The sequence below is a fragment of the Solenopsis invicta genome, chromosome 10, assembly GCF_016802725.1.
Source record: "Solenopsis invicta isolate M01_SB chromosome 10, UNIL_Sinv_3.0, whole genome shotgun sequence".
Lineage (NCBI taxonomy): Eukaryota > Metazoa > Arthropoda > Insecta > Hymenoptera > Formicidae > Solenopsis > Solenopsis invicta.
The window spans coordinates 11,538,010-11,564,453 of record NC_052673.1 but is presented as its reverse complement, the minus strand read 5'-3'; the positions used below and the strand labels follow the sequence as shown (position 1 = coordinate 11,564,453).

General features: G+C 37.0%; 2 protein-coding genes across 3 annotated transcripts in view; both read right to left on the bottom strand.

The window, feature by feature from the left end:
• Positions 1-6,894, bottom strand: part of LOC105195491 — a 34,585-nt gene extending 27,691 nt beyond the window's left edge. The window contains exons 1-2 of the mRNA XM_026138706.2: positions 6,205-6,894; positions 2,719-3,200 (exon numbers count right to left, since the gene is read on the bottom strand). Coding sequence (XP_025994491.1) covers positions 2,719-2,791 — 73 coding nt within the window. The 5' untranslated portion in view covers positions 2,792-3,200; positions 6,205-6,894. The remainder of the gene's footprint in view (positions 1-2,718; positions 3,201-6,204) is intronic.
• An 8,034-nt stretch (positions 6,895-14,928) lies between these two features.
• LOC105195470 (phosphatidylinositol 3-kinase regulatory subunit alpha) overlaps positions 14,929-26,444 on the bottom strand; it is a 79,474-nt gene continuing 67,958 nt past the window's right edge. For both annotated transcript variants that reach the window (XM_011160879.3, XM_011160878.3), the window contains 4 exons: positions 26,158-26,405; positions 25,792-25,968; positions 25,517-25,702; positions 14,929-25,312 (listed from right to left, as the gene is read on the bottom strand). In XM_011160879.3, coding sequence (XP_011159181.1) covers positions 25,018-25,312; positions 25,517-25,702; positions 25,792-25,968; positions 26,158-26,405 — 906 coding nt within the window. In that variant the 3' untranslated portion in view covers positions 14,929-25,017. The remainder of the gene's footprint in view (positions 25,313-25,516; positions 25,703-25,791; positions 25,969-26,157; positions 26,406-26,444) is intronic.

Here is a 26,444-nt window from a genome sequence, read left to right as displayed (position 1 = left end):
TGTTAACAGTCGCAGCGACTTAAAAAGTGTTCAAGGTAATCCTAGATGCGTGCGGACATTGAAATTATATAATCGCATGAGAAGGTCATCTATGAGAAGCTCGGAAAACCTTAACATAAAATGTTTTTTGTTTTAAATTACAAAGAGAATTTAGATTATATTTGAAATACAGTTTAATATTTATTCCGAGTTTTTCACATGATTCATCGCAGACATTACGCAAGCATTATTGAATTATAACGACGATTGTATAATTTATGTTTGAAAGCGCGGGAACGAGATCGGCGAATGAGATCGGCGTGAACTCAAGTTTAATGTAAAGTATAATTTTGTTTTTAATAAAAATACTTAAAATTCAATTTTAACGACTATTACATGCACTGAGAAAAAGATATTTAAAAATTTATTTGTGAAAATCAATTTATTTCTGAAATAAATCTTTATTTAAATACGTCGAAATAAAATATTATTTCTAATAAATAAATCAACACAGAAAAAAATTAGTATCAACAATGTATTGTTTCATATATAAGCAAGAGTATAAAATCTTGAAAGAATTTATAAACCTTAAATAGACATAATTTGCTAATACGAAAAAATTTTGTTTCTTTATGTAAGCAAATTATGTATGCTTAAGATTATAAATTCTCTCAAGATTTTATATTCTTGCTTATATATGAAACAATGAATTGTTGATACGGATTTTTTTTTTGTGAATTAATAAGAAAAATGAATTATATTTCAATGAAATGAGATATATTTCACAGAAATGTCTATTTCATCATCACAATCTATTTTTTTTATAAATATCAAAGGAAACGTCATAAATAACGTCTTCTTGCTAATACTTTGAATTTTTTCTCACTACAATAAATGCAAGGAATTTTCGCAATCGAACGTACGAACGCAAAACGAGAGTCGGCAGCCGGAGCACGGAATCCGAAGATAAAGTCCTCCAGAGCGTGACACGCGCAGTATGTAAAGGATATTACGCGTACAAAAATTTTAGTCATAAGTCCGTATGCATAGCGATCGTATTCTAAAACGCAAGATCGCAATTTTTATTGTGATTGATCGATTTGCTTATGAGCTTACGATTACGACAATTACGAAAATATTTGTACGTGTGGGCTTAACTGATTTAACTAGCTGCGAAGAAGACATCTTCTCTCTTCAGCGTGCAAAAGTGAGAAACACCGGTGACACTTGTTCGCGATCCATAATCGCGTAATCTGACTCCTCGATTGAATATTCAAAGATGCTTTTAAATACAGAACGAGAGCGCAAAGAAATTTGCGGCGATATTAATAAGCGACGTATTCACTTGACAAACGATTGAGCAATCGGCAATTGCAAGGTTTGGTCTTTGAAAACCACTGTTTTCATAAAAGCACTAAGATCCAGCTACGACCGAAGAAGGCCTTTTTGTTTAGATTTGTATTTACATTATCGGTCGAATATCTTGCTACTTTCTAACATATTCATCTTGTGTTAAATTAACACGAAAATTTGATTAGACTAGTGTTTGGGACATGCGACATCTGTTAAATTTAACACAAATTTTTCAACTGTGCACGAATGGTTTCTCAGATATCTTTACATCTAATTAATTAATTAAAGTGAATAAATTTGTCTTGAAGATTGTTATCTTGGCTCCGACTGGCGAGTGTTCTAATACAATTGTCCTCGTAGTCGAGTGGGGAAAGGAAAAAAAAAAGATTTTCAGGGACTCCGCGCGCTCGAACGAAGAACAGCGCATCCTGCGTTACATAATGCATTAATCTTCATCGTGAGTCCCTGTAATCGCTCAATTACATAAGTAATTTTCGTCGAAGCGATCAATCGACGGCACATCAAATTTCTGTCATTACATACCTACGACCGACGCATACCCAAGTGGTTCGTGTGACGGCGAGTCGCATTGTCAATTTACAGACGCGTTTAGAAATAAGTATCGATCGATTCTATCATCTAACTTTCTATTTTAAGACGCTTCACTTCGATCGGCTATTAGAACCTATATCGAGAGCGCCAATTAGAATGCAAATGACTGCTCGTAACTTTCAGGTGATAACGAGCGTTGTCAAGATCGCGATTAAAACTTCAGAAGTTTTAAAACAAAATTGAGTGGAAGTCTAATTTACAGCACAAACCCAATTTATACTTGAAATCTGAAAATTGATTTTTAAAAAGTAATAAAAATTATGAAAACAGATTTTAAATAAAAACAAGACGGTGCATTAGCAATAATGAATTTGCTTTTTGATACACGCTTCCTGATGTATTTTATATTTTGATCGATTCATATATCGATTATTTTTTCACGTGATTTTAATCTTCCGTGGTCAACCGGAGATTCAAAGACCCAAGCGGAATTTCAATTTTGAATTATTCTTAAATTCGGACACGTGCAAAAAAAAAGGTGAAAAACATTTTGGGTCGAACAATTGCAAAATCGTATTTTGAAATATTGAAAAAAAGGTATCCGAATTTTTTTAGATTTTTTAGAACCCTAAAAGCCATTCAATAACACTATCAGGCATTAGTGATCCGATTGAATCAGAAAAACAGCGAAGAAGTCGCCGGACTACGGTGGGTTAATAAAACTGCATTATTTTTTAGAGACTAAAGTGTCGAATTGCGCGGTCCGCGATTCGACGACTCTCCGGCAACTAATCAAAGCGATTGACAGGTGAAAAATCGGTAGATTGTACTCACCGCGACAGACGACGCCGAGGGCCAATAGGGTGATCCAGGTGATCGTCATTTTGGAGAACCGCCGGGACGTCATCCGCGACAGCGGCGGCACATTTATCGGTGAGGTCGCGACGCGACGTGCTGTGGCGGCAACGGGACGGAAGCGTTGGCCGTCGCGGCGTCGTACGCCGTACGTCGCAGCGCACGTGTACTGCCGCCGAGGCGTTTGCTCGTGTGCGATTTGTGCTGGCGACGGCGCGACGACGGTGCATGTAAGGGCGTCCCCCTCTTCGCGAAAGATACGAGCGTTCTCTAGCTGTCCGCCTTCCGCGCTGCCTCGGATCTCTATCCGGTTCGCTTATACCTGAAGAATCGTCAGGTGCTCGACTTCGCCGGTCGGTCGGTTCGCGACGTTCCTGTTCTCCGCGCGGCGATCGATTCTCGCCAATCTCGCGGGATGAAATCACCCGCGAAAGATCTTCGATGATGGCACAGGCGACCGGCTGGATTGAATGGATAATATTAAGGTCCGCTTGACAGAGAATTTTTTGGGTGCAAAAGTGCTATAGTATTTTTGCTATTATGTGCGCATTTCGTGTACCCATGTGTTTCAGGCACGCAAAGTGCTCCGAAATGTTCAAATTTAATTTTAATGACAGATTCTTCGATACGAAGTTTACTTTATCTTATTGTTAGAAAGGAGTTTGAACGAGTCACCATTTACTATAACTCTTTAATAATTGATATTAAATATGATGATTAAACCCGATATTGGATTCTGAAGCAATATAACTCATTTAGCTAAAGGCATCTTGGTAGCAATAAAACGTCTTACTGTTAAAATTAAGATCGGATATTTTGGAACAGTCCGTACAGAAAAAAATTTGGCGTCTACAACAAGATGGTAGGCCGAAGCACTTTTTTTAACACTTTAATTTTATATAATAAAAAGTTTAGCTTATTTTTGCGAAATACATATAAATAAAACAATATTCGTTTATGCTGATTAAATAATTTTATTGGACATTTTAATTAAATTTTAATTCATGGAACAAAATATTTTTTTAGTGTACAAATAATAAATTCTTATCCAAAGAAAATTTTATCGAAAGAGAAGCCAAGAATATTTTTTTTTTTGTTTTGTTTTATTTATCGTTTTATTTCGTGCGTTTTATGTCTCGCGTGCTTCGTATCGATTTTATTCCATCTATACGGTTTTACGTATATAACTTTTATATGTGAATAATTTTATTGTCGAATGCCTATTTTATGATAAAGCTTTAGAATCATTCCGTCGAAATAGAGCTTACTTGCGTGATGGCGGTGATTTATGGAACGATCGATAGAAAGAGGGTCAGTGCTGCACAATGAATACTCTAATCCTTTGTGTGCGAAACAAGATTAATTATCCTAAACTCCTTTACTTTGTTCTTTCGAATGTAACTTCAGTTTACCGTAGAAAAAAGTCGGAAATCTTCTTTAGTATTGCGATCAGTCTTGATATCCTTTTTGCTCTCTCTATATAACATAATACTTTTATAATACTTTATCTATATTTTTATTTATAAGAAAAGCTAATATATTTATATCGCAATGAAATTCACAAACTTCCATCAGAATATAAACTAAAGAGAGATTGTAATTAAATTCATAAATTTTATTTATCGCTTTAAAAAATATTTTTTTTACATTTGTTCCACATTAAAATAATGAAACAAATTAACAAAAGTTTATAAATTTAATTATACCTGTAATATCTTTTTCAACCATTTTGCTGAATAAACGACGATTAGCAGTACTCGGAATTGTGTCGTCTACTTACTAGCGTTTAATTAATCGACATCTCTCAATTTCTTATTTTTCGATCTTTGCTGGTGAAAAGTACGCTCGATGTCTACCGCATGTTCGGTAACTGTCGAAAATGAAATCGCCGCAAGTATCGGTAGTAATCGCGTTCTTAATATGGGCGGATCTACTCGAGCGTAAAGTAACACGACTCTAATTACTGGTGTTGCGCTCCTAATTAGCATATAATGGAGCGCAAAAAGATCGTAAACAAGCAATCGTCTAAATATACGCCAGTTTCAAGTGAAGCCGCATTTGCGAGTAAATTTCCTTGAACTTTCCATAGCTAACGGAATGCCAATTAATTAGGCTGATTCATCGGATTATGGATATTTCGTGAGCGAGGGTGGAATGTCAGTCTGTATAAATATCATGGAATTCTTTAAATTTCTCTCTTCTGGCCGTTACTTCGATCAGTAAATTATGCATGCTTTTTATTTGTTTTGTTTTTTCACAAAGATCTTAAACGATTATAATTTAAACGTGTTGTTCGAGTAGTTTTTAAACAATAATAAAATTTTTATATAGAAACTATGAATAAATAGTGTTTATGTTTATGTTATTGATGTGAATTGTTATGTTATTGAATAATAAAAAGATAGCGAAATAATAATACAATTAATGCGATTATCTACAAATATTTATTATTAATGCTTTTCAATATCTCTGTTAGTATTTCTTTGCAAAGTGAAAATTCTAAAAATTAATGGAAAACGAAAATATGAGAAAGGAATGTATAGTATGTCATTCTGTTAACTTAATTTTTCTTATAAGGAAAAAATTTAAAAGAAAATTAAGCGTCTACACTCGATAGGTTTTCTTTCACTCTGAAGGCAAGTTCTGCGAGAAGGCACTCGTACTTTCTGATTCATCCTACTGCATTCAAGTGACGATCGTTCAAGCCACGCGCATACATCTCGATCGCTCACGCATCTCTATTAACGTAATACTGTCACCATTATCGCGTGCGCATACGAATGCCGTGCATTAAACGCCATCCGTCCGTGCGTTTTCCTCATTTTATTTAAGCGCAAAAATATCCTCCTGCGTAAGCATGCATGTAATTTCCGATTCGCAGATGTCAGTCGGAATATTCATGATTGTCACGCTTCGTTGTATCATAAATTCGTCAATGTAATCAACGTAATAACTTAATCCGTCGTCTAAGTGTTCTTCTACACTTCTCAACATGTCATTCCATCTCATTTCAAGAAATCATTAATTATTAGAACGATTCCCATCCATCAAAAATATTAATCAATTACTTATACGATCTTTTAAATATTCTACCTAATATATTAAATACTTTCTTGAAAACTGTCCCAGAATATCTCTGTAAAAGTTGCTATAAAATGCCTTTTATTTTGCAAATACCTGTTCTAACAATAAAATTTACGATATCTATTTTCATTTTTATTTCTCTCTTTTTCGAAAAGAAAAAGAGAAAAAAAACAAAGTAACAGTCAAAAATTTTACGATTCCGCTTTTTTAGAAATATTTTTATTGCGCGAAAAATCATTTTGAAAGTATTATAAAATTTCTTTATATTTTTCAACTCGTTTCCTTATTTCATTACTTCAAAATTATTTTAATCCATCAACTGATAGTATTTGGGTATAATGTCGTATTTTAACGTTTTTAAGTTTTTTCAACATTACTCACTGTATTTCTCTGATCCAGGAGAAAGTATCTCTTCTTTCCCCGATTTCGATCGATTAAAAAGTAAAGACTTTTTTTGTCGGTCTTCAAAGATATTGAAATGTTCGTTTTGTCAAGTAGTGAATACTAGCATTCGTAGAGTACCCGCAGCATCGAACGTTCTGCGACTCAAACAGCAGGATGCGGATTTCAAATGACGTAATTGTGGATCTTTTGATCCTGTCGGTATCCGAAATATTCATCAATAATGACACTAGACGCGACGACAAACTTGGGACTTTTTCCTATCATCGAGTACACGTTTCCTATCATTGCGATGCATCAGTCGCGCCAAGTATCCGTACTGCACACGTATAAAGTATAGACTTCGTGCCAGGTACCCCGCGTCGCGGCTCTTTCCTACCGGGGAGAGATTCAAGTACTCGGACATTCAATCCACTAATATATTCGCTGGAGTCCGTATATCTACCGTACACCGATCGCGAGACTTCGAGTCTCGCTCGCTCCTTTTCCGAAATTTGTCCGGGGTACCGGAGGTCACGATATATTCGTCCGCGGGTATCGAGTACCGGCGGGATTCTCGCGGGGTGTCCGCCGCGCGCGGAGTGTCGCGTACTCGCGGAGTGGTGCACCGACTACAACTGTAGGCGGCTCGACGATGGTCGTCGCCGACCGCGCGCACCAGCGTGACTCGGCCGGCCCGCAAGTGGGGGTCCAACGTTACCGGGGGTACGTGCGTGCCGTGAGATCCCGAGGGGGGCCCCTACCTTTACCGTCTACCGACGGCGTCGACGGGGGCCCTACCGAGACTCGTCACCCGTGACTCCACCTCTCACCTGACGGCCCCCACAGATAACCTCCGTCGAAGGGTATACCTCCTCGTGAAAGACGAGCCGCGATAAGGTGTATCCGTCCGGTGAGGAATTCCTAAGCGGAGCCGCTCACGGCGCTGTACTCCTCTCTTCGATCCATTAAACGGTTTTTACGAGCCACGAGTGTTCGAGACAGATTGCTTTAACAACTTGCTAACAACACCGTGGAAGGAACGCGAAAAAAATGTGCTATATGTAGAGCTAAAAAAGATATGATAACATATTATTGCCTGAATTGAAGTGAAAACATAGATAAGTTTTATATTGCAAACTGGTTAGAATTTAATGAAATATTTGATAGGAATATAACTAAATAATTTTTAACAATAATAAGAATAGAACCAATAAAAATGATAGACGTAAAGATGAATGAATGGGTCAACATGAGTCTTGGTGCCTAACAATAATTTTCGTATAAGTTTTTAGAATTTTTAACTCAACTCGTTGTACGCCACATATACTTCGGTCTTGAAATAGTTTTTAACTGAAGCCGAAATGGTTAATATCATAAATTAAATTGACGAGAAATTTAATAACATTGATGCTCATGAGCATCTTAAGAATAATTTTACGTTAGAATAATTTTGATATAAAAAATTCACTGTAAATATTAGAGTAACAAAAATAATATTTAAAGAATAATTGAGAAAATAAAAAAATAAGAAATTAAAAATCCTATTCAATTTATATTTATAGTATGAAAAAGTTATGCATTTCTGAAAATAGCAATACTAGAAAAAATAATTTGGCCTAACGTGTATCAAACAAAATTATTTTTTTACATATATTTTGCAAAAGAAACTAAATTAGATTGCTGTTAAAAAAATATCTCAATTAAACAGCTCTTGAGGATACTCAATGTTTTTTCTAATGTAAAATTCCACATTATTTCGACAATTCCATATAATAATTTTATTTTTGAAGAAAGAGCTATTAAAAAAATTGAATTTTTTTCTGTTCTTAACGGTCTCTATTTTTAACACGATCGAAAGATTTCGGTGTTACTAAAAGTGATTTCATGTCGGATATTTAGCTGGCGACCATGATTTCCATCCGCGTTAATTAATTTCCGAGTTTAATTAAAACGTTGAGAAATTCGCGAAGCGAATTTTTCTCAACCAGTTTCAAGAGGAAGGGATATTTAGCTTGTTTTAATAGTCCGAAGCACGCACCCGGAAACTGGTAACGCGCGCGCATAGATCCGATCTTGCCTTCGACCATGCGAAAGACTATGAAAATTAAAAAAAAAAAAGGAAAAACTCGCGCATAACAGGATGCATCAGACGCGTATCTCTCGATCGAAGTGGACAGCGTCGATACCGCATTGCTGTGACGATAATGTTCATCCCCGCGAGGCACGGTAGACAATAATGTGCATTCGCCATCACGGAACATCGAGGTAGTAACGGAACTTTTATTACGACGCGCGACGCCGTGAGTGATCAAATAACAACGCATCGTGTGGAAGAAAATGCGCGATGCGCTCGAATCGTTCATTTAATCGTTTGATCTTTATCGGCTCATCAAAAATTGCTTACGGAAAATATTTTTAGATGACCTACACAAGGACTCCTTACCATGATAGAAATAGCAACTCGATACAGGAAAGAAAGGTATTACGAGTGAGATCAAAGAGATCGTTAATAAATGTCGCTGTTAAGCCCGTCATAAAAATCGTAATTTGTTACATCAAGTAAGAATTGCAAATGATTTTCTTAAGCGAATAATATTTTGCACTTATAATATAAAATATTTTTCACATACCTTAGTTAAAAAAAGACAGTTTGTTTTTTAATTCTAGTAGTCCCCTTAATCTCTCAAATTACGTTGTTAGTATGTGTCCTTTGTTTACGACTAGACAATCGAGATCGGTGAATGTTTGATCGATCGTAGCGGCAGGCAATCCTGCGGATTCAGATGCAGTCATTTTTCGCGTCAAACGTGGGACACGCCGCGGATGTGCGGGCCTTAATAAAAATTGTAGGATGAAAATAGAGAAGCGCGAGTTATCTAATTCATCTGGTCCAGGATGCAGACTCTAAGTAGATCGACTTGGATCGTCGCCAAGTTCGCACGAGAGATTCTTCGGTGTGCAAGTTCAAGGCTCGCAGGGCGGTACGGATACCTCCAAGGTCACCGAGTGTGCAAATACCGTGGTATTATGGTCGCGCAAGTGCGGCGGCGGCTTTCTCATTGTCGGCCGAGATCTGACATAAGTGCACCGCGCGCACTCGTCAAAGTATCCCGAGAAAAATCCCGATCGATGCTATATAATCAATCGGCTTAATAGCGCCGGCCGAGAGAGCCGACCGGCGCGGCGCATTCTCTCACAGCCTCCTCCGCTGCATTTCTCGACGAGAACGAGAGAATTCCTTCGTTCTCCTGACTCGGCCGCCGCAGGAATTACTCAATGGAAATAACGGAATTAGTCATCGGGCGTGACTGTGAATCACGGCGGCGCCCAAATTTTCTGTCACGATCGCAGGTAGAAAATACCTTCCGGAGACTCGGAGACGGAGAGACGATCTTGAGAAGTTGCGGCGTCGGGAACGGCTGCCGCCGGCTGAAATCCGTCTATGAATGAGCGCGTAAAGCTGTGCTGCCAAAAAAATTTGATCAAAAAAGTAATTGACATTATTATTAAAAAAATAAATTATTTCGTTTGAAATACGACGTAAGAGTACTGATCGAATAAAAATTACAGGTACATCAGTGTTTAAAAAACAGTCAAATTAAATAATTTTTTTTTTAATTATCAGGTGTTATAAACTCAAATTTTTATTATTAAATGTAAAAATTTATTTAAAATTTTATTTGAAAATTTTTGTAAAGAATTTTGTTACACACATATACATATGTTGCTGATATATTTTTAAATAGCTATTATTTAATACATTTTTTTTTATTAATTTACATTCTACATATATTGAGCGAGATAATAATTCGAGAATAACAAAAATAATGTTTTATGTTATTTAAGAATGCGTAAGAAATATTTTACTAAATTATATTTAAAAATATAAATATTGTTTCGAATGTAAAAAAGATATGTTGTTTATTTTTCATGGACGTTTTATTTATTTATTTACAAAATAACTAAACAGACAATAAAACTTTGTATAAATACACAATACCATATTAATAATAATGATAAGTGGCACAATCTGTGCAATCCGAAGGCTGGAGCTAATCATCGCAGTAAAAAAAAAAAAGCATGTTCGTTAATCGTCCAGCGGATACGCGACCCGGAACATGAATATTTCTAATTCCACGTAATCGTTCATCGTGTATAAACAAGGAAGGCGTAATCATGATATATCGCATTGATGCGTCGCGTTAGTAATAACGTAACTATTTTGTGCTATTATTCGAAATGTTTTATTCCGAATGGAACGGAAGGCGGCGCGTACGTTGTATCAGTGGAGCATCGTGTACAATGATGGTGATAAGGCAGCGGGAAATATCGATCGTCGTTGGTAATTATGCGGGTCGAACCCTTCGCAGTGGTACCATCGTGTACCATTTTAACCCGTTTACGATTCGCATTTATTTAGCGGTCCCGCAAACACGAACAAATATTGACAGAATTGTAGCAGAGTTTTTAAACGAGATGAGGCCTTTGATAAACAGCTTTATCTACAAACTCGTGAACCTGCACTTGATGTAATACTCGATTTATTATAATACTCAAGGTGATACTCTTTGCTGAGAAATAATTTAATTATGATATAAATTAGGAGTATTAAATAATCTTTTATTTAAACAGATAGCAGCAATTGTATATGTGTGTAAAAAAGTTGCAGTTTTGAAAATAAATTTTTATGTTTAATAATAAAGATTTGAATTTTTATATAACACCTGATAATTATATATACATAAAAAAAAATTTAATTTAATTGTTCTTTAAACACCAATATAATTTTGTTGTTGTTGCAGTTTAAGCTATTAATTCAACAGATACTTGTATTTGAATAATTATAATATTGCTTTTGCTATGATATCTTTATATGAAATGGGAAATTTTAATAGCTTTCGTCATTTAAATATTTTTAATATTTATAATTTAAATCATATTACAATGCAATTTTTTATATATAGTAGAAAACATATAAAATCTGATTTCGTGATTATTTCTGATTTTTTTCGATTACTCTGATTTTTCGATAGCTTGTGTGAAAACGTGTCAGAATTGATTCGTTGATTCTAGTTGGCAGATCCTGAGTTTAATTTCGATTTCCATTTCATATATGCTTTCATTTATAAAAAAATCATCAATTGACAGATGTAACATTGATGTAAAGCAATACGAGATGAGTTGAAATATTGACACGATAAACTTTCGAATATTAATTCTACAATTATTCTACTTCTATCTCTCTAAATTCTTTGGAGTAGAATTTCACTGAAGTGTGAAAACTTACTTTAAAAAAGATTTTATTCCAAAGAATTTAGAGAGATTAATGCATAAATTTAAATACATTAATTTACAATTTATATAAATTATATTAAATTGTAATTTATAAATTAAAAAAAATAGATTCTTCAACAAGAAGATGAATGTTATCGATTTAGAAGAGGACCATATAGATGCGAAATATTTTCCGTAAACAATTTGTAACAAATCAATCAATAATTCTATCATAAAGTTTTCCGTGGTTACAGCAGGAAATAAAATTTCTCCGCATGTCTCTTTTTTATAGATCAGTAAGTCCACCATCTTCTCGATTTTTTTTTTAAGAGATACTTTTGAATACAAAGACTACATTTAAAATTAATTATTTGAGACTAGCCATATTATCTATACAATAAATATTATAGAGTTATGATTTCGTAGTCACAATAATTAAACTCATGATTTTACAGTTTGAGGCAATACGTCGTTATACGTTTAATTCACTTCCTTCATCGTAATGGCGAGACCCAAGATATAGGAAAGAAACTCGAATCGCAATAAGACATGAGTAATAATTATTCGTCGTCGTTTATCTGCGAACATTCATTCCTATAAAACTGTCGATTCCACGCAAGATTGTATTTCTTCCCGGCGATAATGACGCATTATTAGGCGATGAGTTGGAGCGCGGCTTCTTCTGAGCCATCCGCGAGTGTTTTATCGCTACCTGCGCGAAAGCGTCGTCGCTGCACCGCGAGAACAAATATTATTTGTCGGGCCATTCTGCTCGAGATAACCGCATCGTAACGACGCGATTTTACGAGCGGAACACCTTGTTACACGACGACGCGAACAAAACATCTTGCACCTTCGGAAAATCAAGTTGGAATTTTTCGCGACATTTCACGACCGTTATGTTATCACCGGCGGTAACAATGCCCAATAATTAAGCACCAATCAACTGTTTCCGGGCGGATTGCGTAACCGCTCATGTGCAACCGCGCGAGAACCGCACGCTGTTCCGGGGTTGAGCCAGGGGAATCACTCGACACCGACATTCGCAGCTCAATTAAAATCATATTTAATGTCACCTTTCGCTCCGTCATAATTGGCAAATTACGGAGGTGCCGCCGCATCTTGCGGCGTCCGCAGTTATCTCGCCTGTTAGAATCTGCACGGTAAATCCGTCTCGCTGTAACTACCTGCGCGCGAGTCGTCTCAGTTTAATTCCACGCGGTTATGTAACGTAACGTAAAGTAAAAAGAAATACAGAGAGCCATCAAGAACGTGCGGCTCGTAACGATCCTGAGAATTTGACTCGTGCCTTCTGTCCGAGAAACAATTCGTGCGAACAATTCGCGTGAATTAGAAACTAATGTTATCGCCGTGCTCGTGCAAAAATTTACGTTATTATATTACGTCAATATATTTGCAAAAGACCGAAGTACGATACGAGGATCATATTTAAAAATTGACACGTCTTTTAATTTGAAGCCTGTTTTCCGATTGATTGCAAAATTGTTACTTTAATAATTGTTTAATTAATGTAAATATAATAATGGCATAAATGGTTAATTAATATAATTATTTTATTAAATAATTATGTAATTTATTAAATTTGTAAAAGAAGACGCTATTTTATTCTAGAGTAATGAAAATTGACAAAGAAATAATTACAAAAAGTTGCTCATTAGATATACAACACGATATATGTATAACGTACGTACAAGCACGATAATTTCATAATAATACAGAACCCTCTATCAGTCAATTATGTATAATTTAGATTAACGATATTTTATTGAATTGCCATTTATTGTTTATGAATTACCACTTGTTGCCACTAATTTGTAACATCGCGATTATCGAGTTGCAAATCTGATTTTTTAATATGGAAAACTCCTCTGGTCGGAGAACTCGTTTCTCGGAAGAATAAAATGTTTATGTTGCGTTTAAATAATTTTTCTAATAGAATTCTGTTTGAGAAAGGAAAGGAGCGTCCCGGAACCGGCTGCGGAGCCGGAACGAGTGATAACCCGTGCTTTTGGCGTACACGCGGCCACGGGTGCGCCCTCTCGGCCACCTTCCTTGTAATTCAATTATGACGTTATAATTGCGAGATCCTTATGACTCAGACGTAAGGATAGGTCTCGCACGATTAATCTTACTTTCAAAGCGGCTCTATGCTCGGCTGCTTCTGGCATTAGCGCAAGTTGCCGAGAGCGCTGTAGCGCTCGTCAAGTGTGTACCGCCCGATAGATCGATGCGGACGAAAGAATTCGCGTTTATTGATTACACGCGATCGCGTACTCAGTGCGTGCTCGCTCTTTCGAGTGAATCATGTTTAATCCTTCGAGAGAAACTCGCGGAACACGAAGATTAACTTGAGAAAAGTGTGATTTATTGCTGACCACAAGTGTGATCCATTGCTATATCCGGAGAAAATAAAATTTAAATTGATGTACATACGTAAAACGTTGGATTTTCGCTAATTGAAATAATGATATCACTGTTCCAGCTATATTAATTGTATCACATGTATTAGCACAATCTCTCTTACACCCAATTTAATTACTTATTATTATGTTACATTGTGCTCGAAGCCTTTTTTCCTAAGCGCAATTTGGTTCTTTTCCTTAAAATTCAAAATAATAAATATGAGGTCTATTGAAATTCGTATAATTCTCTTTTGAATTCGAATTGGATAATAATATTATTGCAGTTACTCGTATTATAAATAGAACTTTTAGAAAAAAATACTGTTAATAAAAAAAAACATTGCAGCGTTAGCTTTAAAAATTCGATGTAGGAAAATTGTACGAATTTCAATAGAGCTTAAACTTATTTTGAACTTTAAACAAAACAACCAAAATGCATCTTTAGAAAAATTTTAAGCACAATTAGATGTACCCTTTTATATAACAAAAGGAAAGAAATATTTAAAATATAAAGCAATAATTTTTTAATCTTTTATCTGCAGGTTGTCTTATCCTTTTATATTTTTCTTTATAAATATGGTAATTTTTCTCTCGATATAAAATAGATATACAAAGATTTACCTTCAAATTAATATTTTGAGGAATCCATTAAAACAAAAAATAAAAAATATCTAGACTTATTCGGATCTTATTGGAAATTTTACATTTACTGTCAATTTATATTTATATTTCCCGTTCACTGTTTGATTCTTGTCGGAACGAAATCGTTCGCAATGCTAGAGAATAATTTAACGCCGTAATCTACTTAAAAAAAAAGAAAATGAATTTGTATGTAAGAAACTTTTTAATTATGTTAAAAGAGTAATCAATTTGGCTTTTTTAATGCGTTACTAGTATTGTATAATATTTCCTTTATATGTCGCAGTATAATTTTTCTTGAACAAATTGAACATAAAATTGAAGGGAAAGTTGACAGGTAATAGCGTGGTTTTCAAAAGAATATACAATAAAACGACACGAGAGATTATAAGTAAAACATATTAATCATATGCAAATATAAATGATTTTACATGGTAGTTCTAGCAAATAAACGATACAGTATGAAGATGACCGTTGCGCAAAGAAGCGAGTAAACGTTCATTACATCATCAGCTTCACGCGCCCAAAGGGCAATCTCACCAGTTATCAGCTTCGCGCGCTCCTTTCAATTCCGATCGAGAATCTATTCAAAATCTCGAATTCACAAATCAAATTTCGCTCGATTACACACTTCTTCTTCACTCATTTCACTATTTCCTTTAATAGGAATAACAGATTTTCACAATCAGAGATTGCTCTCTTTTCAAATCATGTATTAAAAATTTTTATTCGATCTGTTTTCCTAATTCACGAAATAACTAGAGAAAAAAAATTGTAATACGTGCAATTTTTATTTCTTCCTTCTTTTGAAATGCCGAAAATAACTTGAGTTTCTTCTCAAGGATGTGAAATAAGTAAAGAAGGAGTGTATACAATTCAATCGTAGAGATTTCTCATCACTTACGTTCTTCCGCACATTTCTGCGTGGCACGACACAATGATCCACGATTTTCGTTAAAATTAATCTCGCGGTGGTAATCGAAGAGACGGCGCTGACAATCGCGCTGCTCGTCTAACTTTCGTTGAGAAAAGATCGCTTCGCGAGAAAGCGCGCTACACGATTTATTTGTCTCCCTTAATCGTAAATCTTGATGCGAGGCTGGACGAATCGTCTAACTACGAGATCTTGGACAAAATGTGAAAATTGACAGTCGAGGTAATCGCAAGAATGGACGTTTGCTAGGACGAGAGGACGAATTGTCAGCTCGGTCTCCTCGATTAAACCCGATTGATCGTAAATTCCGCGAAAAATAAGCATGCGGAAATTATAAATTTCCGATCCGAAAGATATAACAGCGTCACGACAATTATTACTAACGAAGCTAAAATTGGAAAACTTTCGCGGATCGATGTACGTGTGTATTGTGTGTCTCTGTGTGTATGTATGTATGTATGTATTTTAGGGAAGGGGGAGGGTATGTGTGATAAAAGATACAAAAGGATTGTCCGAGTGTGCCGAATTCCGCGATGATCGAGAATGAGCGAAATCTCTCGGCTGCACTGATCGGCGAACGATATCCTACGGTGTTCGATATTATATTTATGGTAATTACGGTAATAATTTGTCCTTCATCAGCGTATGAATATATGGCGTGCGTAATAATAAAAGTTTCGCATTCTCCGTAATCGCATGCGGATGTCTACGTGTGTGCACGCTCGATCACAATATACTTGTGTCTCTGTACATTCATGTATGTATATATGTGTGTATATGTATATGTTATATGTACGTATATATGTGTATATGTGTACGTACGCGCATACAAATACATAGATGCCCAGATCGGCTCGTGTGATGAGCGAATCAATGCATATACATATATTTGTCCGTATGCATGTACTACTTTAATGTGACATACATACATTCTTTCTCACTCTTTCGCTCTCTTTTATTCTCACTTTTTTTTCTCTCTCTCTCACTTGCACACGCGCGCGCGCGCGCTTATGGCAATATAATATAGTAGTATATATTTTTACATGCAAAAACAAAAGTTTTTATCACAGTGGGACAGCATACATTCGTTAATAATGTAATATTATGTCGACAACTTTTGCTTTTACGCCCACGTCTCTGTGCTCCCTTACAACTTTCGCACCCGGTATGATCCTCCTTCGCACCGGCATCCGCATCATTGATTAATGATCGATTACTATCGCCTTGCAGCAAACGCCCGTTTCCCATTTGCACGTTACGATCGATCGGTAGAGCGCGAGATCATCCGACCGGATGATTATGAGGAGACGGCGAGTATCGTCGATGAGAGCGATTTTATATAATCAATTAATTACATTACGTTATTTGTGTATCGCTAATTGTGTGGTGAGAGTGTATAATTAATTCATTATACCAAATCGTTCGATTAGCGCTCATTTTGTGGTTACAATCGTTAGATCTACAATGATTACATTCGATTTACAGCGGATTCGCATCGGTTAACTTCGTAATTTTTTTTTCTTTTCATTTTTATCTTTGCATCAATCCTTTGAAAAAAAATGTTCTTGTCACGGTGCTGGCGAGAGAACTTTATTACCGTATTAATCGTGCCGTTGTATGTAAATACGCACAATTCATACACAATTTGATTATCTCTTTATCTCTCTCTTTCTCTCTTTCTCTCTTGCTGCAAGGCTATCTCTCATTCCCTCCCACTCACACGCACTACAACAACTCATTAGATTCATCAATTCTTATCACCGTTTTTATCGTCAGAATCAATTATGTCAGCCTATCGTGAAGTTTCGCGCCCATCCGGCTGCCTACTTTCCCCTTCTCATTATCAGCAATCCCTCATATTCGTTTGCTTGTACAAAAGCTAAGGCAAAGTTTATTTCCATTCACTCTTCTTCCTTCTCTTCCTTCTTTTATCTTTTATTAATTCTCGGAGATCACAATGCAACACGCGGAGGCGCGTTGGTTGGTTGGCGAGACGTACACCTCCACGTGGTCTCACACGCTCGTATTTAGGGCCAGCCCTTCCTTCATTAAATCGCGATTCTCTCGCGATCGCGTCCTTTTTAATTTATTCGACTCCGAGCATGGGGGCGGGGGAGTACATACCAAAAGGCCAGGCTCACGCACGTATTAGTATCGTCACTTCGACGATAATGGTTGCAATTTCCTCAAATCGAACGCAACGCCGACGATTAACTTCTTCAAATTGACGCGACACGGATCGATTCGATGTCACGGCCCTCGACGAATCGCGCGATCAACGTCGCACATATACGTGCAATAATAGTTAAGTATGAACAGGTGAAACGCTTGTTGAGTGTCAAGGAGGGCTCCCCGCGGCCCTCCCGAAATTCAATCCGTCGCCGTTGAAATTTTCGTCCGCTTGAAAATTCAACCAAGACAATCCTCGCGCACCTAACTATTATTGCATCGTGCCATCACGGGGTGACGCGCAGCTCGATCGCTACCTCGACGTAGCGTTCTTCACGGACCGGTCCTGCCGAAAACATTCACGCCACTGAAGTGCCACTCTCACTCTCGTCTTCTTCTCTTTTTTTTTCTTTTCGTTCTTTGTACAAAAGAGCAATCGGCTCGGATATCATAGAACGACGCCGCCTCCATATCCGGCTTTCACAAGAAAAAAAAGTCGAAAGAAAATATTAGACCCACTCCTGTCCTGCGATTGAAATACATGTTCCATGTGTGAGGAAGGAGCGCACATGCTCCTGCCCTCGATTTAATTAGTTTCCTATTCTTCGCAGTGTCTCTTTCACAGTGCAATTGATTGAAATACCTAGTTTCGACGAATTCAGATTGTTGACGTTGTACATTGACTTAGCACGGCTTCCGGACAGCCGCACGTGATATTTTCTTACATTTATACGCGAAATACAACATTAGAGAATAAATTTTTAATGAAAGATTAAATAAGAGTGTCGAATTATTTTTCTTTTCGGAAACAACAGCCATTGCGAGAGATAGGCCCATGGAGGCGAGAAGATGAAACTTATCGGAATTTTATCGGTTTCAGTAGCGGCTTATCAACGCTTATGATTATGATCCGCCAATCGTCATTCATCGATAGGCACGCACACGCGATTTTTGTTGATACGAAACAACGGCAAGATTCTTTCAAGACGCTTCTCCGACGTCGTTTTTATTCTCTCGAAATATTCGAGAGATCGTTCTCAAGATCTTTCGAAAGCTCGTTCGAGACATGTCTGTTGTCCTGTCCGAAGAAATATCATTTTATCAATAGTATCGATTAAAAATCTGGATTATTTATAATTCAAGTAAAATACTTTGAAAAAGAAACACGCACAAAATTTTTTATTTATCTTAAAAAGCTTTCAATATTAATTTTCGGTGACATGATTCTTATAATTAAAAAGAAACAAAACATGGAAAAATCATCTTGAAATTTCGTTTGCAAGATTCTTATCTTGGGTATAGAGACTTGCCTTCTATATTTTAGAGTTTCTAGTATGCGATTTCAGATTTTTCATCGACACTACATGTAATCTTCTAAAACGGGCTTTGATTAAATTACGGTAGTGTTAATAGTGAATTAGCACTGATAGATAAATGTGTCAAAAAACTTCGTTGTGAATTGGTACCATATGGAAAATGAACGGCGGCAGGATTTCTTCGCGAAAAGACTACAAGTGATAAAGAAATGTCGAATGAAAAAAAATTGAATGAAGGAACGAGAGTTTCTTAATAACAAAATATTGCGCGATATTTTTGCTTTGGGCAAGTCTGCGTGAAGAAAATTCTTGGATGACAAAAGAAAATGATACTTAGACAAAATGAATTTCGGCGTAGCTTTCTCGCGCACACGCCAAAATAAGATACGGTAAATATTTCATGAAATTTGATGAAAAAATATTACGCATTTCTCTGCTCCGAATATATTTCTATAAAGCGGAATTCACGTAATTCACGCAATTTAATAAAACAAAAAAGATACATCCAGCTCGACCGTCCGCAATTTAGGAATAGAAATTATTACGCGCGCAATCGACATCTCTATCAAAAATATTAAAAAGCCAATCTGCAATTTCAAGACGGTCGTGTCGCGAGTTGCTTCGATCGTTCGATCTTGCGCTTCCTCTCGGCGATTCGACCCGCCTCGACTTGACACATCGAATCCCGTGGGATTCGTCGGGATCGCAACGTGTGTGTGCCTTGTTCGACGCGCTCGCCCGAAAGCCCCCTCGAAGGAACTCGCGATCGACGAAGCTCGCGGAGACGCGCGATTAATACAGCACGACGCTTCATCATGTTAATATAATATATGTATGTGTATACATAATATATATGTATGTATATATGTACGCACGTATATATTATAAATAATCAATTAAAGGTTTGCTTTGAAAGTAAGTAAAAATATATATAGATATATACTCGATATATATTTTTTTCGTTTTCCTCTTTTCTCCTCTCTTTCTCTCTCTCTCTCTTCCTCTCATATCTGCACCATATATATTTCTCGACGCACAACATATCGCATCTATATAATATTTATATATATATAATATATATATATATTTATTTATATAGCTTCGTTTATTTATCTTGTGTATCTATTCCATGAGTGTGTCGTGTATGTGTGAATTCATGCTGTGCGCGCACGCACCTGTATAAATGTAATCTCTTTCCCACTGGGAAAGCAACGACGAGTGCGAGTCGCGATAGATAGATTTCGAGACAAACTAATAAATAACGTATTCTCTTTTTTCAATCAATTCGCAATTTGCTTTCTGCATCGCGACATTTTTGCTCTACGCTCGCAAATATATTAATATAAATCAAGGAAAGAATATAACAAGACGCTAATAGAGATATATTGAAATTCAAATTAAAACTCTTAAAGCAACAAAAAGATAAAAAAAATTATCTTATTAACTTAATGAAAATTCCTCATAATTCTAATTGTATCTTGTAGCTATATATAAGAGTTTCTGACGTGTAAAATACTCATTTTTCGTAAAAATATTAAATTTGAGTATTCGAGGATATAAAACATTGACCTTTACGTTCAAATGTGTGATTACATTTTACGTTTTTGCCTGCGTAAAATTTAGAAAATCGAAAGATTTTTGTCTATAAATTCACTTTTCATAAAAATAATGTAAAAATATATAGATATAATATACATAATATATTACATCTCTAATTGTTTAATTATATTATTATTAATGATAATTATTATCAATATAATATAACAAATATAATATTAACATAATATAATAGATGTAATTGCATCACACCAGGAGATTTTATCGCAAGTCGTACTCGTCGGTCATATTTGTATAACCCGTTCTTAACACTATAAAAAAGTTGTCCGTCGTCGTCGATTCGTTTCCTCCGTACTTTCTCTTGCGCCGGAAGATTAACTCCCACAAGAAAAATCGCAAGAGGACTGCCGCAACTCAATAGAACACGACAAGTTCTCACTACTTCTCCATCATGCGAAAAACTCGATCAATGATGCACTTGCATTTGCCTTACGGCAAAAATTAACAGTCTGACGATCATGAGAGCGCTTAAAACCCCAAGAAATTGAACGTCGTTCGCGGACACCCGTTTCCCGAGGTACAAGAGGCCCCCACGTCGTCGCCGTTCTGCTCTTCGGAGAGCGCAAAATACAAAACTGTATAAAATAATAAAAAGCGAACAAGGCCTCGAAGAGGAGAACGGCACGACGAGATACGCGAGAGGATATCGGAGAGGAACGAAACGTACGACGGCGGACGACCAATTGGACAATCACGTGGTAGCGAGCCAGGCCGCTTGCCTCTCCCGCTCCTCTCTCCTCCTTTTCTGTATAAAAAATCTTAAACTACCTAAACCTACGTAATTCTAAAACGTTCGAAATGAGCAAACGAGAGCCTTTCGTTCACCGACTACGTTCTTCTTCCACGCGACATTTTTTTTTTCTTTCGCCGCTCTGCGCTTTTCTTCAGAATGAAAAGGGAGACGCCTCGCCAATCTTTCTCGCTCGGACCTTTTTGCGATACATAAGAGATTACACATACAATTGTGGAAGAGATAAACACGTAGAGATGAAAAGCATCGCGTACATATACTCTGCGTAATCTACAATTGGTTACAAATTGCGTTTCAAAACTGAATATTTTGCGTTTGCATTCTTTTTTTAGCGATGCATCTAGCGTTAAAGATGGTCGTCCGAGCTTCGTGAATAATGGAATAATCGGACGGCCACATTTAGCACCAGAAGCGTGATAAAATCAACCTCTATTCGACATACTCTATCCATATATTTGATGAAAAATTTCAACAAGATTTTCTTTCCAAACTCGATCTACAACATTTTTAATCTAAATCTTCCCACTTAGACGTAGCGAATAGATAAAATCGAAAAACGAATCATTGTACAATCGGTTAGCTTGATTTTCAATGATTTTAATTTACTTATTTATCTACTCAGAGAGAATTTATGTTTCTCAGCTCTTTGTTCGATTACAGTGGCGCGAGAGAAACTTGAGGAACCACCGATCTTGCTGAACGTGAAACGTTCCCGATACACTCTCGCCATTTACCGACCGCTCTGTAAATGTGAGATTTCTCAGGCACGCATCCGTGCGTCTTTTTTATTTCGTTTCGGTGGTTCAAATCAGAACGTAACAAAAAAAGCGATTAAAATTAAAGGAAGAAACAGCGTAAGAGAATAGATAAGACGATAGATAAATATTCTATTGATACACAACAGAACGACAAATAGATGTAAACGTTTCCTCTGTCCGATTCTTATTAGAATCGTAAAAAAACATTGTTCACATTTCAGGGTAAGGACTAGCATCATTCCGTTGTGATTCATCAATTAATCTTTCTTTCGCACGATTTTTTTCGCATACTGGCAATTTTATCTCTTACTTCGCATTCTCAATTCTTGTTGCGTTCTGATCTTTCCTCTCATCGCCGCTATTTTTGAGACTGTTCAGAGCTAAGACGGACCCCCGACAGCGAGAAAGATCGACTCGACGCGTTGATCGCGAGGACGTATATTGTGAAGTTTTGGCCAAAAAGAAAGCTCACGGACATTTGAGAAAGGAAGGGGTATAGAAAAGGAAGGAAAGAAAGACGAAGATGAGAAATTAGGGACAAAAGCGATCGGAAACGACAAACGCGATAACTTTTCTCCCTCCGCTCACAGACAATCCGAAAAAAATCACAGACAATATATAGATATATATATATATATATCTTTTCTCACAAATCTGCTTGGCATAACGTCTGAAATCTAATGTATAAAAAAAGCTCTCTCTCTTTCTTTCTTTCTCATTAAGGAAACTTCGCGATCCGCTGCGGAACGCGATCAGGGAAGGACGATGGAGATATCCGGTCCATCTTTGCAATTAAACCCGAAGATCTAACCCCGAGAGTCGAGCGGGTCCACTCATTAATGACTTGAGGAAATTTGAAATACAGTCAGACATGTTACAAGTTAATATGTACGATATATGACAATGTTTAAAGGAACAGCCGTTTGAATGTCCTATTGTAAAAGGTGGACCTCGCCAGGTTCTCGCGGCTAGTTTTTCGGTCACTATAAAATGGTATAAAGACGGTATTTACGTGAATTTCACTCGACTCTACATACATTCTAATATCACTATCGTAATTCAGCATATCGCAAAAAAAAAGGACGCCGGCGCCGTTTATGCGAACTGCAGCACGCGTCCTTCGTTGAAACTGCGAACGGCGTTCGCATGAGAAGCGATCGGGAATTTCGAGCAAGGAAGGGATCATCTTTCGATTTTTTTAATGACTACGTTTAACCCTTAAAAGCCTAAAATGATCGTATTAGATACAACACGGTCGATAAAATGATGCAAATCTTGATTTATACATTTCATGCAACCTGAATTGATATATAACAAATGCAGGTTTTATAAGAAAAAACGAAATACATTATAAAAAAATATTTAACAGCGATGAGCGATAGAGTGACTTATTGCACGAAAAATTACGAGTGTTATTTGTGTGAGATTTCACGAGATATGATAACGTAGTAAGATTGCAGTAGCATAAACATTCGATCGGTGACTGATTAAGCTACGTAATTATAGTAACTCAAAAGATATTAGATCTTTATAAATAATTTTTAACATTTTAACTCCTTTTTTTAAAAAGAGCACGATTTATACTACATATGCAGCTATGTAGCTAAGTAATAATGAATATTACTAACTCAAAGTTAGTTTCAAACTAAATGACCGCCCGATACGAGCTAATCGATGTCTGGGAAAGATTCAGGCTGTTAAGGGTTAGACGATTATACGAGACACGACTACCCTGATTACCTGAACAATGGAATCTACGCGAACGAAACGGACTTTGCTATCCCGGTCGCTAATCCGGCGTGTCTTTATATAATGCCGACGTTTCCGAGCGGATCAATCTTGCGCGATTACAAGCGTCATGATCAAAATTGCTTCTGTTCTGAAGAACAGAATGTTGGTGGCGAAGACGCGTACCACCACTATCCTGCCGTAGTGTCGACGCAGACCTTCGACCCTCCACGTCGTGTAAACCCTGAGGGAGAGCCGGTATCCGTCGCGTTGGTATTGTTGGTCCTGTTAGTCGAGAGGTTCCCAAACATTCTTAATCTAACAATCCTTTGAATCTGATATTTTTTTGCGTCTCATTCCTATAATAACGTTGACGAAAGCGTGGCTACGAAACGTCCAATCATTAATCATGCATATAGAAAATACAAGTCAAATCTCGAATCTTCTTCCACGCTTACTCACATTTTCGATTTGTCACAATTTATCGAACAAAAATATTTAAATAATTTAGAAGATTCAAAAAATTCAAGAGCTTTACGTTTTCAAATCATCTTTACATAAAAAAATATATAAATATTATATTTATTTATATAACAGATAATATAAAAAAGTGGTTCAATTTTTTTATGATCCTCTAAGATTTTCATTCATTTGCTTTTTTGCGTTTTTCCGAGCATAAATCGCGTTTTTTCCAGCATGTCGCGTCCAGCACACGCGCCATTTGGGAACCTCAGCATTAGTTGAAGCGCGATCATTATTGTATCACGATAACGCGTGTATATCTAATTCTATCGCTAGTATCTCTTACGATTATTATCGTTATGGCTATTATACGTCTCGTCGAAGTGCTCCGTGTTTTTGGAGATCTTGCGACCTACCTATTGATGATGATTAAGCAACCGATACTCTAGATTGCGCGTTTTCACGATATTAATTCGCATGAAGTCATTTCCTCTCACTGTGAAGTACGCATAATTATTTATTGTACGCGATTTTAGGAAACGTTCCGAACGAAGGAGCGTTCTGTCTCGTAGCGGAACGTGTTCGAACTTGTCAAGGAAGGCTCGCGCGACGCAGTCGATCTGCCGATCACGTCAGCGAATGATGCTTGTAGCAGCAGAACTCACGTGTGGGTGTGCGCGTGTGCGTGAACGTACTCGGACTCGAGCGTATCTTGATCGCGACGCTCGACAGGCCAATATTATGTGTGCGGCATGATGAGCTGATTCTCGTGGGGCGGTCGCGCGTACGGCAATTGATTCTGAATGTGAATCTGCAGTTGCTTCTGTTGGGCCTGCAGTTGCGAGAGCGCCGCGGGAGGTGCGAACGCGGGATAGGCCAGAGTGGTGGTCAGGCACTCATTATGCTCCTCCAGAGAGTTGTGGGCGTAGTGCAGCACTAAGTGTCTTAGGGACTCGTGAATGTTATACGGCTCGGCAAAACCGAAACCGCGTTCGGTAGCGTATATTATGCAATGCTGTACCGTACCGTTGCACCTGTAACATCACAATTCTCAAATAACACGCGGCGAAATCGTGAAATCTCAGCCAACGAAATATGAACTTCAAAATTGAATTAATCACATTCTCGAGAGAAACCTCAAGAAGAGGATTATATGCTATTCTTATTATCTGTATTATAATTTCGTGCGATATCTGTAATAGTATATTCTAATTTATTCTTAAAAACACATTACTTACACTATGGAAAGTGCGTACTGGCCCGTTCTCGATCGGCGGACGAGGAAGGTACCGTCAGGCCGGCCTTTTAGAATATGATCGGCATCGGGGCGAGAACATTGCAAGTAGAGCCACGTTTTCTCGTCGGAATGGACTGCAAAGTCCATTTCTTCTTTGTTCTGTTTTAGCTCATTCTTCTTTAACCATCTATAACGTTCAAAGCAAAATGCGAATTAGAACGATCCTGCGATGTAAAAAAAAAATTCTGGCAGACCAAGTAAAAGCAGAATACGCACGCATGATGACGCTCCTTTTGCCGGACAAGCAATCCGATCTCTGACCGTAGCTTGTACATTTCTCTCTCGAGGGTCCTGCAATAGGCAACTCGTTGTTTCAAATTCTCATCCAGCTGTTCCTTGCTATCTTCTAAGCCCTTCAGTCTTTGCTTCAGAAGTTCCGAATTGTCCGTCAAACTGCAATTATCAAATATAATAACTCATTTAATGATCTCAATTTTATTATTTCCTGTATGAGATTTCACAAATGTTATCATCAATGCAATTACAATAAAACAATACGTTGACAGAAATTTCAAATTTATTTCATAAAAATTTGAAAACAAATATTCTTTAAAGAGATAGCATTCATAACAGAGCACTTACGTGGAAATTTCGTGGGGTTGAGCCTCCTTCTGGAATTTTTCTTGCAGTTTCATTTGTTCCTCAAACATTTTGATGGCCTCGGTAAAGGCTTCTAATGCTTGACGCTTTAACGTGACTTCATTGGCCGTTTTCAGGCATAAATCCGAGCAAACTTGATACTGACGGACCATATCGTTTACTTCTTTGTCCAACTCAACAAACTTCTGGTAGACCTTTGTCATGTCAGTCGTATTTGCGATCTCATCCTCCTGTTTTTTGAAAGACAAGATAGAATAAAGCTCAAGGAT